This window comes from Nomia melanderi, chromosome 3 (genome assembly GCF_051020985.1).
Source record: "Nomia melanderi isolate GNS246 chromosome 3, iyNomMela1, whole genome shotgun sequence".
In the NCBI taxonomy this organism is placed as follows: Eukaryota; Metazoa; Arthropoda; class Insecta; order Hymenoptera; family Halictidae; genus Nomia; species Nomia melanderi.
This window is the reverse complement of record NC_135001.1, coordinates 5,057,847-5,073,055: the sequence shown is the minus strand read 5'-3', so window position 1 is coordinate 5,073,055 and position 15,209 is coordinate 5,057,847. Positions and strand designations below refer to the sequence as shown.

The 15,209-nt window shown below is 35.7% G+C and overlaps 1 protein-coding gene across 3 annotated transcripts in view; it reads right to left on the bottom strand.

Annotated features, from left to right (window-relative positions):
* Gprk1 (G protein-coupled receptor kinase 1) overlaps nt 1–14,836 on the bottom strand; it is a 39,340-nt gene extending 24,504 nt beyond the window's left edge. For 2 of the 3 annotated variants that reach the window (XM_031988031.2, XM_031988041.2), the window contains exon 1: nt 14,240–14,836. In XM_031988031.2, coding sequence (XP_031843891.1) covers nt 14,240–14,352 — 113 coding nt within the window. In that variant the 5' untranslated portion in view covers nt 14,353–14,836. The remainder of the gene's footprint in view (nt 1–14,239) is intronic. The other variant, XM_076366045.1, reaches the window with a different exon arrangement.
* Nucleotides 14,837–15,209: the final 373 nt, after the last annotated feature.

Here is a 15,209-nt window from a genome sequence, read left to right as displayed (position 1 = left end):
GGAAGTAATATGATACTAAATCATTTGTTTGAATTGTACTATTATTATTGCGCGTAAGTTTAGCTGAATGTCATCAAATGATCATCGTTTAATTGAGTGGAGTATAGTAATTCATTCAACGTGTTAATATTCAATCTTTGGTTTTCAGTAAGTATTTCTTTCGTAGCTTCGCGTGTTTGAGACATCCTGTGTATACGTCGAACGCGAAAGGGAAACCTAATCCTACTATAGAAGCAGACAGTTAAGATAGGAAGGGAATACCACCAATATTTCTCTTGTTAGTAATTGCCTAGCTCGTGTAGTCGCCGAAATGTTTGATCAAACCTCCCTCTATGTTCGATGAGAATGATACGCAAAGAATCGGGAAATCGATTCGCAATTTGTAGATTGCCTTATTTATGCGCTCTCCCGTGCATTACATCGTTTGTGTGTACCAGCATAAAATATAAATGCTTACACGGAATGGCAGAAGCAACGAGTTCTCCATTTTAAGTAGGTTTTGCACTCGAAATTCACACTATTGCAAATCAAACTCATGCTTTTGCAAATGAAATTCACCATTTTGCAAATCAAGTACTCCTACGTATATATTTTATTTTAAAACACATCAAGTGTTAATTGGTTAGCAAGAAATCAGAAATTTTATTGTAAATAGATGCATATTGTTCTTTAAGTTTAAGTTTCGTTTAAGTTCAGTTCGAGTTATGTCCAAGTTCAGTTTAGTTCGAATTAAAGTTTAAGTTTTGCTAATAAACAAAATGTCATCGTCAGCAATTACTTACAGTGAATATATTAGGTTCAATTGAAATAAAATGATTGCTCTATAACAGATGTTGACGAAGCAGCAAGATTATAGAGCGATTAACAAGATTCAATTACTAATTACATGGAACGAGGACAGTCTTTCCCATTCATTTAGTTTAAAATATTACGGTAGGCATAAGTGGGTCGATAAGGGGAACGTTAGACTGTTCGTGAGTTTTATTATAAATTTATTCGAAATATTCGCTTTTCACTTGAAATCTAATTACGTTAAGAGAATAGATTTACAAGTAGACATATTTTCGTAAATAATATTGACTACGATATAATAACATTCTCATACAGGCGATGATAGTATTATTTATCTTATATTTTATTATTGTATAATATTACATAGTGTTATTTGTCAAATGTAATATAGTATTATCATATAGCATTGCATAGTATTATTTATCCTAATTAACCGCGACGAGGATTACCGAAAGCTTAAGAATAAAACTATTCCAGTGTCGAACGAAAATAAAACAGTTCGATGGAATCTAAATTTAATACGTAATCACGCGGTGGTAACGCGTGCAATGAAAATTTAAAAATAGTTTGCGCAGTCACTAATGATAGGCGTTTATAAAATTATTCGTCAATAAAGTCGTCAACAGGTTTATCGATTCAGACAGTGCACTTCCATGCGACAACAAAGAAATGACAGAACGTTTTATCGGCATTTCTTCACTTCCGAGGAAGGAACTCTACACTGAATCAAACATTTGCAAACTGAATCACGGCGAACGGGCACGGAACAAAAACAAACGATGCACTGATGCATCAAAATGCATTTGGCACTGGGAAACATTCAAGGATATAGTTGGCGATCCAAAGAAACTGTGAGCAATTACTGACCAAATTATGAAAACTAGGAACCAATGGCTCGCAGGATTATTCGAAAAATAATTATTCAAACGATATATTATCTTATTCTATTCGATGTTACCTCTTAAAATAACGACGGGTTAGTTCAACTGAAGAATCAAATGATCTTTCTCCGAATTATATCCTTCCTTAGTTAAAACACGAAATAAATGTTCACTCGAGTTTGCATTTGATCAAATGCTTCCACAAATAAGTTCTTAAACATTCATTCTCATCAATTCCAATCGGACAAACGTACCGTCCGTTGCAGGGAACTTGGCACTTGCGTCTGAGTGGTCAAATTCTAAGACGCACGCCTTACTCACGTAAATTTTTGGTTCTGATATTTAATTGGCTAAGGCGCTCACGCCCATCAATCGGGTCGCGCAACAGAGAATGCGAAAAGTCGTTTCAGGACTCACAATTGGATTTCTTGGAGCGAATGGATCCGCCCCTATGACGTCACGAGTGCCAGGTTCCCTGTAACGGACGGTACTGTCCACAGACGATCTGTCAAACGATCTCAACAATCCACTGACACTACGTTCGAGAAAGTCAGATCGAAATTAATGAAATTGATATTTCCTTTATTGATGAGACACTCAGAAGCCAATGCGGTTAAGTCGATTTTTCGATATTTTCTAATTTTCGTAAATTTTAATGCAGTAAATAATATTCTTTTAGCTATCAAAGAATTTACTCGTTCTTTCGCTTTTTCTAGGTCAGAAAGCCCATTATATATCTCCTGAAAATATTTAAACTAGAAACAACTTAAAAAACATTAATTTTCTCAATGTTTGTTTTCTGGACTTAACAACATTAGCTTCTGAATGACACAACTGTCACTTCACCAATCACCCTGTACCTCGAATAAACAAACTCCAACAAGGAATCATTTACAAACGATCAATTCGATTTTCAGGAGAAAATTAAACGACTTCACCCGTGAAACTTCTAAAATAAATATTCCAAAGTGGTAAAAACAATTCGTTATTCCCAATGATCATTCCTCGTCGTCGTTGAAAGGGAAACCGATCTATGGCAAGGAATGATGAATTTCGTAATTCGATATAATCGCGATATCGAATCGAATAATGCCAGTTTCAGCAATTACTAGAGGAACCGCCGCCATTTTCTCGTTCATATATGATGTTCTCGCAATTAGTACGTTACTATTAGCAAAAAGAATTCCGTAACTCGATATAATCGCGATATCGAATCGAATAATGCCAGTTTCAGCAATTACTAGGGGAACCGTCGCCATTTTCTCGTTCATATATGGTATTCTCGCGATTGGTACGTTATTATTAGCAAAAAGAATTCCGCAATTCAATATAATCGTGATGTCGAATCGAATAATGCCAGTCCGAGCAATTACATACTCGAATCAAGAAAACCGTAAGGGGATTGGAGATTAGATGTCATACTTCGTTCACCCCCGACCGGAAACTAGTTCAACGTTACGGTAGGCGAAGATAGAGTTCGTGAGGGAACACCATAAATCAGGGCGGCTTAATATCACCGCCGTCGGTTCGTTGTCCCTTAAAACTTAGCGCCTAAAGGGAGGTGGCAAACGAGAGGGAAGAATAAATCGTAGAGGTGAAACGGGATCGTTCACTTCCCGGATCAATTTCCTCGATTAACTTTTTCGCCCGAACAGTTTCTTATCCAGCGAATACACGGTTGTTGCCGTGCGTCGCGTTGTTGCAACCATTGCCGGGGATAGACGAAAATAAGCATCGTTATTTACGATATCCACGCCATGTTTGTAGCCATAAGAACGAATTAAGAAAAGTCTAACAAAAGGTAAAATTAGATGTTGCGGCATCTAACGCAACGAAGGAAACAGCGGTGGGCGGTTCTTGTTCGTATACGGTGTTCTCGCCATTAGTACGGTACTATTAGTAAAAAGAATTACGTAATTGAATATAATGGCGATGTCGAATCGAATAATCCCAGTCCCAGTTATTTCTAGGGGAACCATCGTAAGGTTGTTCAAAGTGATAAACCTTCGATAATTGATTGATAAACTGAATGAAATTGTTTATCGTAGAAACTAACAATTGATTTCATTGATACTAATTGTATATCTCGAATTTCTTCTATTATTATTAAATTTATTATTATTAAATTCTATTATTATATAATATTAACTTCTTTTCATTTGTATTTCTCCTTTTACTTGTAATCCGTCGTAAGTATTGCAAACAAACGATATTCAAGCAATCACCTTCAGTGTTTCTGGTTTTATCATAAGTGGTCAACTAATAATTATCATTAAATCAATTAAGTTTCCTCGTTTTCAAGGATGGTCAACTTCTGACGCGAGTATCGAATGTTCAAAAATATCTATAAAATTTGGATAAGTTAGATTTGAAAAGATAATAGATCTTTCTTTAAGAAACTTTTGAAGAAATTGATTTAGTAATACACAAATCAAGTTATGAGCGATCGAAGTCTCGATAGATGCACTCTTGGGGTTTCTGTAGAAAAATATTGAAAAGTCAACTTAACTGCTCGGTAGTTATAGTGTTAACACGCGTTTGAGCATTCCGATCGCGATATTAGCAGACATTCGGGTGTTCCATTGAGACGCGTAAACGTGACCGTTCACGCGCAGCCAACAATCAAAATAATTCCCCCGATTCCGTGCAAACATCGCCAAACGAAAACCAGTATCGGTTTGACTGCTGGAAATGCTTCTGACGTTTCCTAAATATTTAAATTTTCCACCGCAAATAGTGCGATTTCGTAAGCGGCCGCCGGCTTGACCACGTTCACGAGCAGAATCGAAAAAAAGGGAGAGAACCCGTGCACCGAAATCGACATTTCGTTTGCAAATAATCTCGAATCGAGTGTACCGATACTTCGAGACAGTTCACGGTATTCCATCGTTTTCGGGAATCACAATTAGGTCTTCAGTTTCGGATTCATTTGCTGAACACCGAGATATTTTAACACTAACTACTACCGGACAAGTCGAATTAACCTGTTCCTAGCTTCTCCTTCCACGATCATTGAGAAAATACAAGCGTTTCTCAAAGAATTGACTGAATGACCTGATTTTCTGATGTATAGACGAAAATATAAGCCAATGAAAATCTCGGTGGATACACTCGAAGGATAAAAGAAAGTCAGTTTAGATGCTCGGTAGTTCTAGCGTTGAACTGTTCTATAATTGATCGGACATTTCGGAGAAAACAAGCGACGAAGCGAGAAGTCGCATATATATTGAAGAAAATTATTTTTTTCAATGTTTCATATATCGATGTATTATATTATAGTTTGTTATTTAATATTAAACTTTACAATTTCGCTGCGTAAGGCGATTGGCGACTGAGAGGCGCATCTATAGTGCAAAGGGTTAACCGAGTCGCTAATGATCCATACAAGTGGTCGATGCGACTCGAAATACTCGATGAAAAGGAAAATAATAATTTAAAAAATTATTAGGATTATTCACTTGTTAATCGAAAAGTTCTGTTATCCGCAACATTCATGTTCTGGTAAATAAAGTTACAGCACTAACAGGATTTTTCCATTGCCCTCCAATTTCATTTTTTCCGTCGGCTTTCTTTGCTTGCTGTGTGAATCGAATGACTCAACATTTGCCGGTTAAATGTAGCGAAACGAATCGTTTGAAACGTACACTGTTCCTGGATCGTAATTGAGTCATGATGCGCAGTGGTTCGTAAGTACCAATAAGAATCTACGTACGAATCACCTTGGTGGCACCGGTTTTAAAAATGCTAACGTTTCCTCGTGTATTTAACATTCGTGACGGAAACAATAAGAAACCGAATATTTGTGAGTTTCATTATGTTTAGCCTGTTAAACAAATGCGTGTCGCGTGTTTCCTCGGGAAAGGAAAAACGTTAAACGAACAAATGATCGTTTCCAAAATTCTCCATTTTCTTTCGTTCGTTTAATCTCTTACGCTGGAAATTCATTCCGAGATGTAATTAATCTCATTTCAAACACTGTCGTTTTTGCCTATTCTACACGGATATGATAACTGATTTTGTTTATTAATAATTTTTAGAATGATAATTTTCAAAGGAATCTACTATGTGTGTAAGATATCGTTAGCAATTATTTCCCAACGCAAGAGATAATTTCATATCGATTTCTATGTTTTTTGAGCAATCAATTTTTTAATCTTTGTATTATATAATTAATCATTAAACCTATTAAGGCAGGAAATGTTTAAAGTCAATGTTTCCCCGTTTGTTCTAGAAGTAAAAATATTCGTGGTATTAATTCTTGAGAATGATAAGAGATAAGGAAGCTGATTAATGATTCATAGAACCGTGTTTTCAGGATAAAATTCAATGAATGTACAGTATTCCAAACTGATGCGATCTTGTGTATGAAACACACACGGATTCCATTAAGTTACAATTCAAAGAATCATTGGATTCTATTGGAAATTCGATTAAAACTCAGTTCCGAACGAAATTAGCGTGTGCTCTCTAGAGGGAACCTGAGAAACACTGCGCAAGCCTCTCGACTTCGTAATATTTCTATTTTCGAGTCACGTTTAACTTCTACCGCGCGAAACACGATCAGGGCATGTAGAACAATCATCGCTTGTAAAAATTTCGACCATTCGTCAAGGGAAACCGGAAGTGCACTTGGAATAACCCGGAAAGCTGAGTCGCCGCCGAACTGTTGAATTTCGTTGAAATATTCGTTAACGGCGTTTGTCCAGTATTATATATCGTTTAGTGGCGACGAGCTTTTTACGTGATAAACATAGAAAAAAGCATCGTTATTCACACAATGGAGTTAAATAATGAACGTCGAAATCCCAATTCAAATGACGAACGGCAAAATACATTTATTTCATAGACAACGTTATCCGAGATAAAGCGTCGAAGTATATAAACAATATCATGACAACTTCGTTCGAACAAAATTTTATTCTAATGATGCTCAATACGGATATTCGATAGATAAAGTGTTGGAAGAACATAAACCAGAAGGTAAACAGAAAGTATAAGTGGGTCGGCGATTTGAACTGGGTCAAACAGAAAAATGAAGTTTTACTGGCGAAAAGTTCACTGCTTCCACTACTGTGTTATATGTGACACCAATATTTTATTTTAATATTTGAAACATTTAGAAATATTTATACCATTAATTATTATTATTATCATTATCATTATTATTACTACTATTACTATTATTATCATTGTTGTCACTATCATTATTATTATTATTTTTACTACTACTACTACTACTACTATTATTATAGTTATTATTAAATTACATATTAATCATTAATCAAGTGAATATTATTGATTCAAATATCTTATACTAAGTTTGAAATGTCTATAATAAAAACTACTGTGCAATAATTCACTAGTATGTAAAACTTAAACTTCTATTAACACGTTGAATACCGTGGGGGTCACCGGTGACCCCCAACCAAATCGAATTACTAGAATTCACTCGGTTAAACGACGATTATTCGACGACGTGTCCATATTAGAAATAATATAACCTAAAGTGGTGACATTTACCAACATAACCATGTAACGATGATAACGCAGTTCAGTCAAATACATTGATATTATATTTTCCTCCATTTCGTGTATTTTTAATTAACCACAGGAACGGACGTAGTATCAGAGAGACATTCGGAGAATCTGAAGACAAACGAAAAATCTTACCCTCCGCAATAGCAAATAATGTGAAATGATATCGAATTCCTGAAAACTGTATTTCGCTGATTTCCTTCGGATTTTTCGTGGTTATGAATATGTACATAAATGTCGGTTAGTCCCGTGATAAGAATTTCACTCGCACGGTTAACCCTTTGCACTCGAGACGCGACTCCCAGTCGCCACGTGATTTGATACAGAAAAGTTGTAAACTTTGGTGTTTACCGTTAACTTTTTCGTACTCCATCGATACGTGAAATATTAGAAGATAATAGTTTTGTTCCCTAATTTATGTGTGAGTCGATAAATTAATTTGAAAAATCTTCTATTTATCGAATTAGGAAGTACTGAATATTTCAAGTAGAAATTTTCGTTTATATTCCCTAATCTATGTGTGGGTTTTTGATAAATTAATTTGAAACAATCTTCTGTATATCTAATTAGGAAGTATTGAATATTTTAAATGGAAATGTTTGTTTTGTTCCCTAATTTATGTGTGAGTTGATAAATTAATTTTACAAAATCTTCTGTATATCTAATTAGGAAGTACTGAATACTTCAAATGAAAAAATTCTGAGTGCAAAGAGTTGAAATTCTCACATGTTCAACGAGACGAGGCCGGGGCACACCCTATTATTATGCGAGGCTTTTTTCGATGTCCTCCCTTCACGCACCTTAAAAAAGTTTGATTAAAATATCAGGATTACAGTTCATACTGTTCCCTCGGGACTTAACATTATTATTAGGTCAGTTCCGCAGGTAACGTCGTTTTTACGAGGTTAACTTTCAGTATAAAATATTCATAAGTACCTGCGGTTAGTTTTAATCCAATGTTCGTTTCCCATCCTGTGAATAATTTTTGCATTAATCTAAACTTTTTACACGCAGCCCTAATTAATCTTTAGTTTATCTATTCGTTCCGTTCGATCTGAATACTCCATTGGATAAACTCGATAATTTTGATTGTTGTTTTAATAATGTTTTAATAATTGAAAATAAATATTTAATTTAATAATAATATGAAACGTATTTTTATATTGACTTTCGTTATAAAGTAAAGGAATGAGCATGCATGCCAATTTATTTTCCATCGGGAACAACCTTATCTTAAAGGTATTTCATTAAAATTAGTTGAAATACAATTGAATTTGCTTAAAAGGGATTGGTTGCCAACGATTTAATGGATTCGATTAATTTAAACAAGGTTGCATAGTATTTCAAGAAAAATTGAATATTTACGAACCACGCTAACACCAAAATCCATCAACGTAATCAATCGACATAACAGTTGTTCTAATTATAAATCAAATTTAAGGCTAATTTTAAAGGTTACGAACCCTCTTACGACCATATTTTCATTTTCAACTCGATTCACCACGAGATCCACGCCAAAATCAAAATCCATCAACGTAATCAATCAATATAATACTTGTTCTAATTATAAATCAAATTTAAAGCTAATTTTAAAGATTAGCAAGCCTCTCACGACCATATTTTTATTCTCAACTCGATTCACCATGAGAACAAATAAATCACTCTACTAGTAACCGCGTGTTCTCGAGTGAACAGGTTAAAGACAAAGGAAATTTGGTGACTCAAAAAAAGTGAGATACCAATAAAATATCTTGGCGAAGTTGGTAAACCGAGTTTCCTTATCTAGCACCGTGCAAGCACGTGAAATCTTTGCTCAGCCGCGCGCCGCGCCGCCTGGCGTGCTGCCAGCAAGAAGGAAGCCTGCTATCGAGTCGACTTATTTTCACGGCGAACCTTCGTAACGTCCGTGTTTTACGGATCGAAAATAACACCGATAGCGTAAACATGGGCACATTATAATCAATGTGGAGTATCGTTAGTATCGCAAGGTGTACGCTCTCCTCCGAGCGGTGTTTCCCGGAAATTTATACCAATGCAGCGAAATAAACGAACCGACTGACATCGTTTAGCGTTAAATATCTTTCTTTTTTTTTTACTTTTTTCTTCTTTCTCTTGTTCAATTAATTATGTTTACTTAGTTGTGATCCGGTAAAGAACAATAATAAGAACGTGGATAGATTTAACGGTGGATTTACAGGTATTTTACACTTTATTCTATCGTTCCTAGAAGACATGTGCTGTTGAAATTAATGCAAATAAAGAAACCGTACTATTTGTTACATACAGGGTGTCCAGAAATTATAAAAGAGTTTCCAAAGAAGAAACATGAAACTGAAGAAAAATAGAACCTAAAATATAGAACAGCTTCCAAAGAAGAAATGTGAAACTGATATGAAGAAATAAGGTACTAATTGTTACTATATACAAGGTGTTCCAAAAATATGTAACAGTTTCCAACGAAGAAACATGAAACTGAAGAAATAAAGAAATGGTATTGTAATGCAGACGTTAATACATACAGGGTGTCTCAAAAGAATAGAATGTACATGTTCTTCAAGTAAGTACAAGTGACAACGTATCTCGACATCATGTAAACAAAGATTTCGTACGTAGGAAACAGAGCCTATCATTTCAGAAGAGAAAAGGGCCGGAAATTAATGGTTCAATTTCCGGGCAGTGCAGTTCGAATCCCAGTCAGCTGAGCGGCCGGCCACGTATACCGGCGCACACAGCCGAAAAACAAAGGCCGATGCTCCCGTAGCGGATCTTCTCTTTGCACGGCCTGCTATGATTGTTCTTCGGTCTTTAACCTCTTCAAGGATACCGATATGAACAGAGTGCAACAAAAGCAATAGCTACTACTTTGGAAAGACAATCTGGATTTCCGGGTCAGTGGAAATTTGGAAGGAAAATAGAAATTTGAAAAAGAGAAACAGGAAAAAGAAAAATTTTGGAAAACAGGAATTTAGGATTAACAGGAAAGAAGAAATTTGAAGAAAAAGGAACAGGAAAGAGGAAAGGGAAAATTTAAGGGAAAAGAAAAGGAATCATTTGGTGATTGGACATTTTTAAAGGCAATATTGTTTGTAACATGAAAAATTGTTTTTAATTTCCATTTTAGGGCACCGTGTTCTGCTCGACAAACAAATAATTTGCACCATATAAATTGATAAAGCTCGGTAATGATTTGAAATTTAAACACAAAGTAATCATGCATTTCCTTGTAAAATATTATTGCTTTCATTAACATCACGAACAAGTCTTGCTTATTAACATTGTTCATACAATTTTCAATCCGTTCTTCACATCACGCATTTTAAACAGCATAATTACGTCATATTAGACACCTCATATTGCGCAGATACATACCAATAATGGCAATAATAACATTATCACTTGTATTATTCAGATTTATATAATCATCTTGAATGAAACAATGATCATTTCAATATATTTTTCTGACCGTGATTTAAGCAATTTTTACCTTGTCCAAAATGTTTCTGAAACACACATCTTCATTAAACATTCGAAAACTAAGTCTTTTTTGTCTATTGCTCTCTATTGCCCTATACTATTCTTTCAAATTTATCCAGCGGCACGTGGTTCTTATAAATTTAATTCTGCAGAATTCATATTAACCCACTGCACTCGAGAGATGTTTCTCAGTCACCTGATTTGATGCAACAAAACTATCAAGTTGAATATTTAGTATTTTAACACGTTGAGTGTCGCACGATTTTGCCGAAAAAACTATACAAAAGGAAAATAATGTACCAACAACTTATACAATTGAATTACGTTATTATTATTGCAGGTTTATCTTGTCAAATGTCACTGTATAAGGTGGTATTACTTATAATATAGAAAAGTTTTCAAATAATCATAGTTTAATCGAATGAATTATAATAATTCGATTTGGTTGGCGTCACCAGTGACCTCCATGGTATCTAACGTGTTAATTGAAAAGTTGTATTGCTATGTGAAATACTTCAATAAAATAACTTCGTTGCTTAATTTATCTATGAATTATCGTTCAATTAGTTTCAAGCAACTGTCGTCTATATCTCCCCAGAAAGTGTTGAATATTTCCAGTGAAAAACTTTCGAATGCAAAGAGTGAACACCTGATAAGTTCTTTCAAACCAACAAATTTAATGATGTAATCAACAAATGCATAAAACATGAACAAGCGAAAATATGCATATTCTATGCACATTCGCTCTTCCTTAATTGTTCATGCACTTCGCGCGATCTTTTTGCACTGAGGCGAAGATTTATCGCAGAACCACGTGAGACGTGAATGCGTAAACTCAAGGAAAACACCTCAGGGAGAACATTTATATACATAGAACTTCAGCTTAGACAAAATTATAAAACGTGTTTCTCATTCGTGTACTACATGTTTTGGTTTATCATATTAAACTCGGAAAAAGAATTCCATTGAATGTGAAACTAGGAAATGAATATTAATGTTTCAAGTCGCAGAAGACTCCAGAGGAATGTTATTAGCTACTTCGAGTGTGGGAGGATTGAAGACCGATAATTGGTCGAAATAATTGTGCAAGTGCATAGAAATCGCGGAGTGCATAGAGAGGCGTCAACATTTTTAATAAAAAATTAATGTCCATAGCATAATATCCAAAAATAAATAAACTTTATATCGTAACATAACAGTAGAAATTCAGTGAAGTAATGTTTATTTTGTAATAAAGTTATTATTATTTCAAACGTATCTATATTATTATATGTATTAACCCTTTGCACTCGAGAAGTGACTGTCAGCCACCACCAGATTTGATATAGCAAAATTATAGTCTTATATACACCTCGATTTACGCGGACTTTTTTTTAAGCAAACCCCTTTTTTACGCAATAAATTGGAACACTATTACGCGGTAGTTTTTACGCGATCTGAATTTAGTAACAGCGAATAAAATATAATTTTATTTTCTAAAATGTCATTATTATTATTTCTTTTGTTAAGCTATGTGAAATAAATATGTATTTCTAAAGCCTCTACCAGTTTTTCTCGTCAATATTTCGTTTTCTCTTGTACCGACGGACTCTATTTACGCGATTTTCGTTCGCGTAAAACGAACCACGTGGAACGGATTTTCGCGTAAATCGAGAGTTACGTGTAAAATACTATGCTTCATATAACGAGTCGATACGTGAAATACTGAAATGAAACAGCTTTGTTTGTTAACTCCTTGCCCTATGAATTCTTTCTGAACTCTGATCGACCTAACTACTTTATTATTAATAATTTATTGAAAATAAAAGAAAATTGCAGTCTTATTCTGTGTAAACATGTGCTCTAAAATATAATCATTGATAGCAGAGGAATAATATGTAATTTGTGTAAATATTTATGTTTGTTAAATTTTATTTAAAATCTTCGTCACGAGTCTGACACGATATTGTAGGGCAAGGGGTTAATTTACCTACGTTTTCTTGTTTGTTAGTTTTAAAGAACGTCGTTTATATCTCATCGAGTGCAAATTATTCTTATTTTCTATTCCCATTTTTATTTGAAGTAGTTTAAAATTGTTCAAACAATAAATGTATTCAATTTAAACGTGTCTTATAATAAATTATTAAGACGTAAATATATCCAATGGTGGTTTAAAATCAGTTAATAGAGAAACGTGCTATTAATTGATCAATGTCAACAATTATCACTGGTGATTATTAGACTGCGGATCTTTATGCATTTGTGGGAAATTAAAAATTTCAAGGTTGCATAGAATGCACGGTTGAAAAAAATATATGAAATAACCGGAGCGTAGTGTTCTGTATAATGATCATTAAGAAACACTATTTTCTGTATAATTCTATTTTTCAAAATAGAATTATCTTAAACATTATTTAAGATAATGTAACTTAAACTTATTTTCTTAAACATTTGGATTTGCAGGAAGATCCGCAGTGATTATAAACGCCTTTATCGTACGTAAACATTTTTCCGAAATGGCGCGCTAGAGCGGCGAACCGTGTGAGAGAGGGTATCGCAGCGTCGTTTCGACGCGCATGCGTAAGAGGAACAGAGAGGACCGAAGCTGGTGAGCCTCTGCCAGACAAAGACGAATACGGAGCCGAAGAAGGGAGGGGCAAGAAACGTGGTGAGGCGTAGTAATGGGCCTAATTCAATCACCATTTGCGTGCGTACAATCGATGTAAGTAGTTGGTGGTAACCACTAAATGCTATTCAATAAGAATTAACGTGAAAGGTTCTTTGTATCGAAAACGATCATTCAACGAAACGATATTTAACAAAATAGTTAATCGTACGTTGCATATAAACGCTAACGGAACAGGAAGTAAACCAATATTCCAAGCACGTTATCTTAAACCATCGCGCACAGAATTTCTCAAAACAAAAGATTCCTGTAAAATGACACTAATAATTTCTATAAATTTGTCAAACCACCAGTACAATGATCATTAAATATTTTTCACAGCTGCCATGGTTCTATACCTAAGCACCTGTACGGTTACAAGAATATTCAATGAAACTTTCAAAATTGCTTCATACATCATAGAATAAAATTGATAAACAATGTCCAAAGTTTCCCGAAATATTGAGAACGATAAATGGAACGTATACATGTTCGAGAAAATTGCTAGTGGCACTAGGTTACGAGCGTATCGTTCCCATCGCTAAAGGAAGGCGTTACTTTAACCCTCTATAGTCCGAATTTTTCTTTGTAACTATAAACAAATATACACAGTAAAAAATTATCAAACATGACCCTGTAAACACAAATAAACGATATATTCGATAGTTGCGATAATTATTAAAACAAGTATACCTCATAATTTCAAAATTACAATGACTTTCACGCGTGACCGTAGAAAAGTCGAAATGAATTAACTACTTAATTCGATTCGCCACATTGCTACGCGGAATGAGATAAATCAACGAGATGGAAATATATTGGTATATGACTTGAAAGTCGGGTCTATAGAGGGTTAATAGGCGTATCGCGAAAAAAACCACGACAGATTCTGTATATCGATTACAACGCAGACCTGGGATCTGGCAGGACGATCTTCTTGCTGGCACGAGCAGCCGGGGTGTCCCTGCTGTTCTCTATGGCCATCAGGTAGCTGACGTCGGCCAGCACCGCCTCGAGGTCCGCCATTTTCCTCGGTGGTCTCTAAATTTCTCGACGCGAACACGGCTCAGCCTGGAGCTGTTTTTATCAACGACACTCGGCCGGCTCCTTATCGCGGGCGCGCGTCGTCGTTCTCACTGTCGCGGCGACGTCGAGGACGCGGCCAACGCCGACATTCTAATCGAGCAGCCCGTGGTGCACACCGAAGTTCGCGAGCCTGACAGCTCCGTCGGAAATCTGCGCGCGATTTCCAACGGGGAAACCTCGACTGCCTCGGCACCGCGACGCGATCACCCGCGCAATTGTCCGCACCGTTCACGCGGGTGACGCGACCACGTCGATTTTCCGCGGGTTCATATCGTGAGTCCTTTCAGCTGACAACGATTTCAATGTAGGTTTGTATAGAAGGCGTGAGTATCTCTATGCGAGCGTGTACATCGAAACCAACGGGACAGCCGCGCAGAGTACTCCTTACCGACTGACTGCCAACGAACTCCGAGCCACGGCTCTACGCGTACTCGCGCGCTGATTGGCTCGACCCCGTTGCGTGGGGGCGCGGATTACTAATCGCGCTGCGTTATTGATTACGTGGCTCTTCTGAACCATCGCAAACGCGACGCATCGCGACGGATAAGAGGTAGGAATTTTTTCGGTGTCGGTAACAGGAGAAATGATTATTGGTAAGGTAGATTTTCCTTGGTAAAAACGTTTGCTTTTTTATAGAATATTTCAGACGTTTGAAGAGGGATCACTATTGAGAAATAGGATAGACTGAGCATTTTATGGGATTTCGTGTTCGATGGTTTGAAATATTTAATATTGCAGCAGGAAAATAGAAAAGAATATATATTTTTTATTTATTTATTTGTATTTATTTATACTCT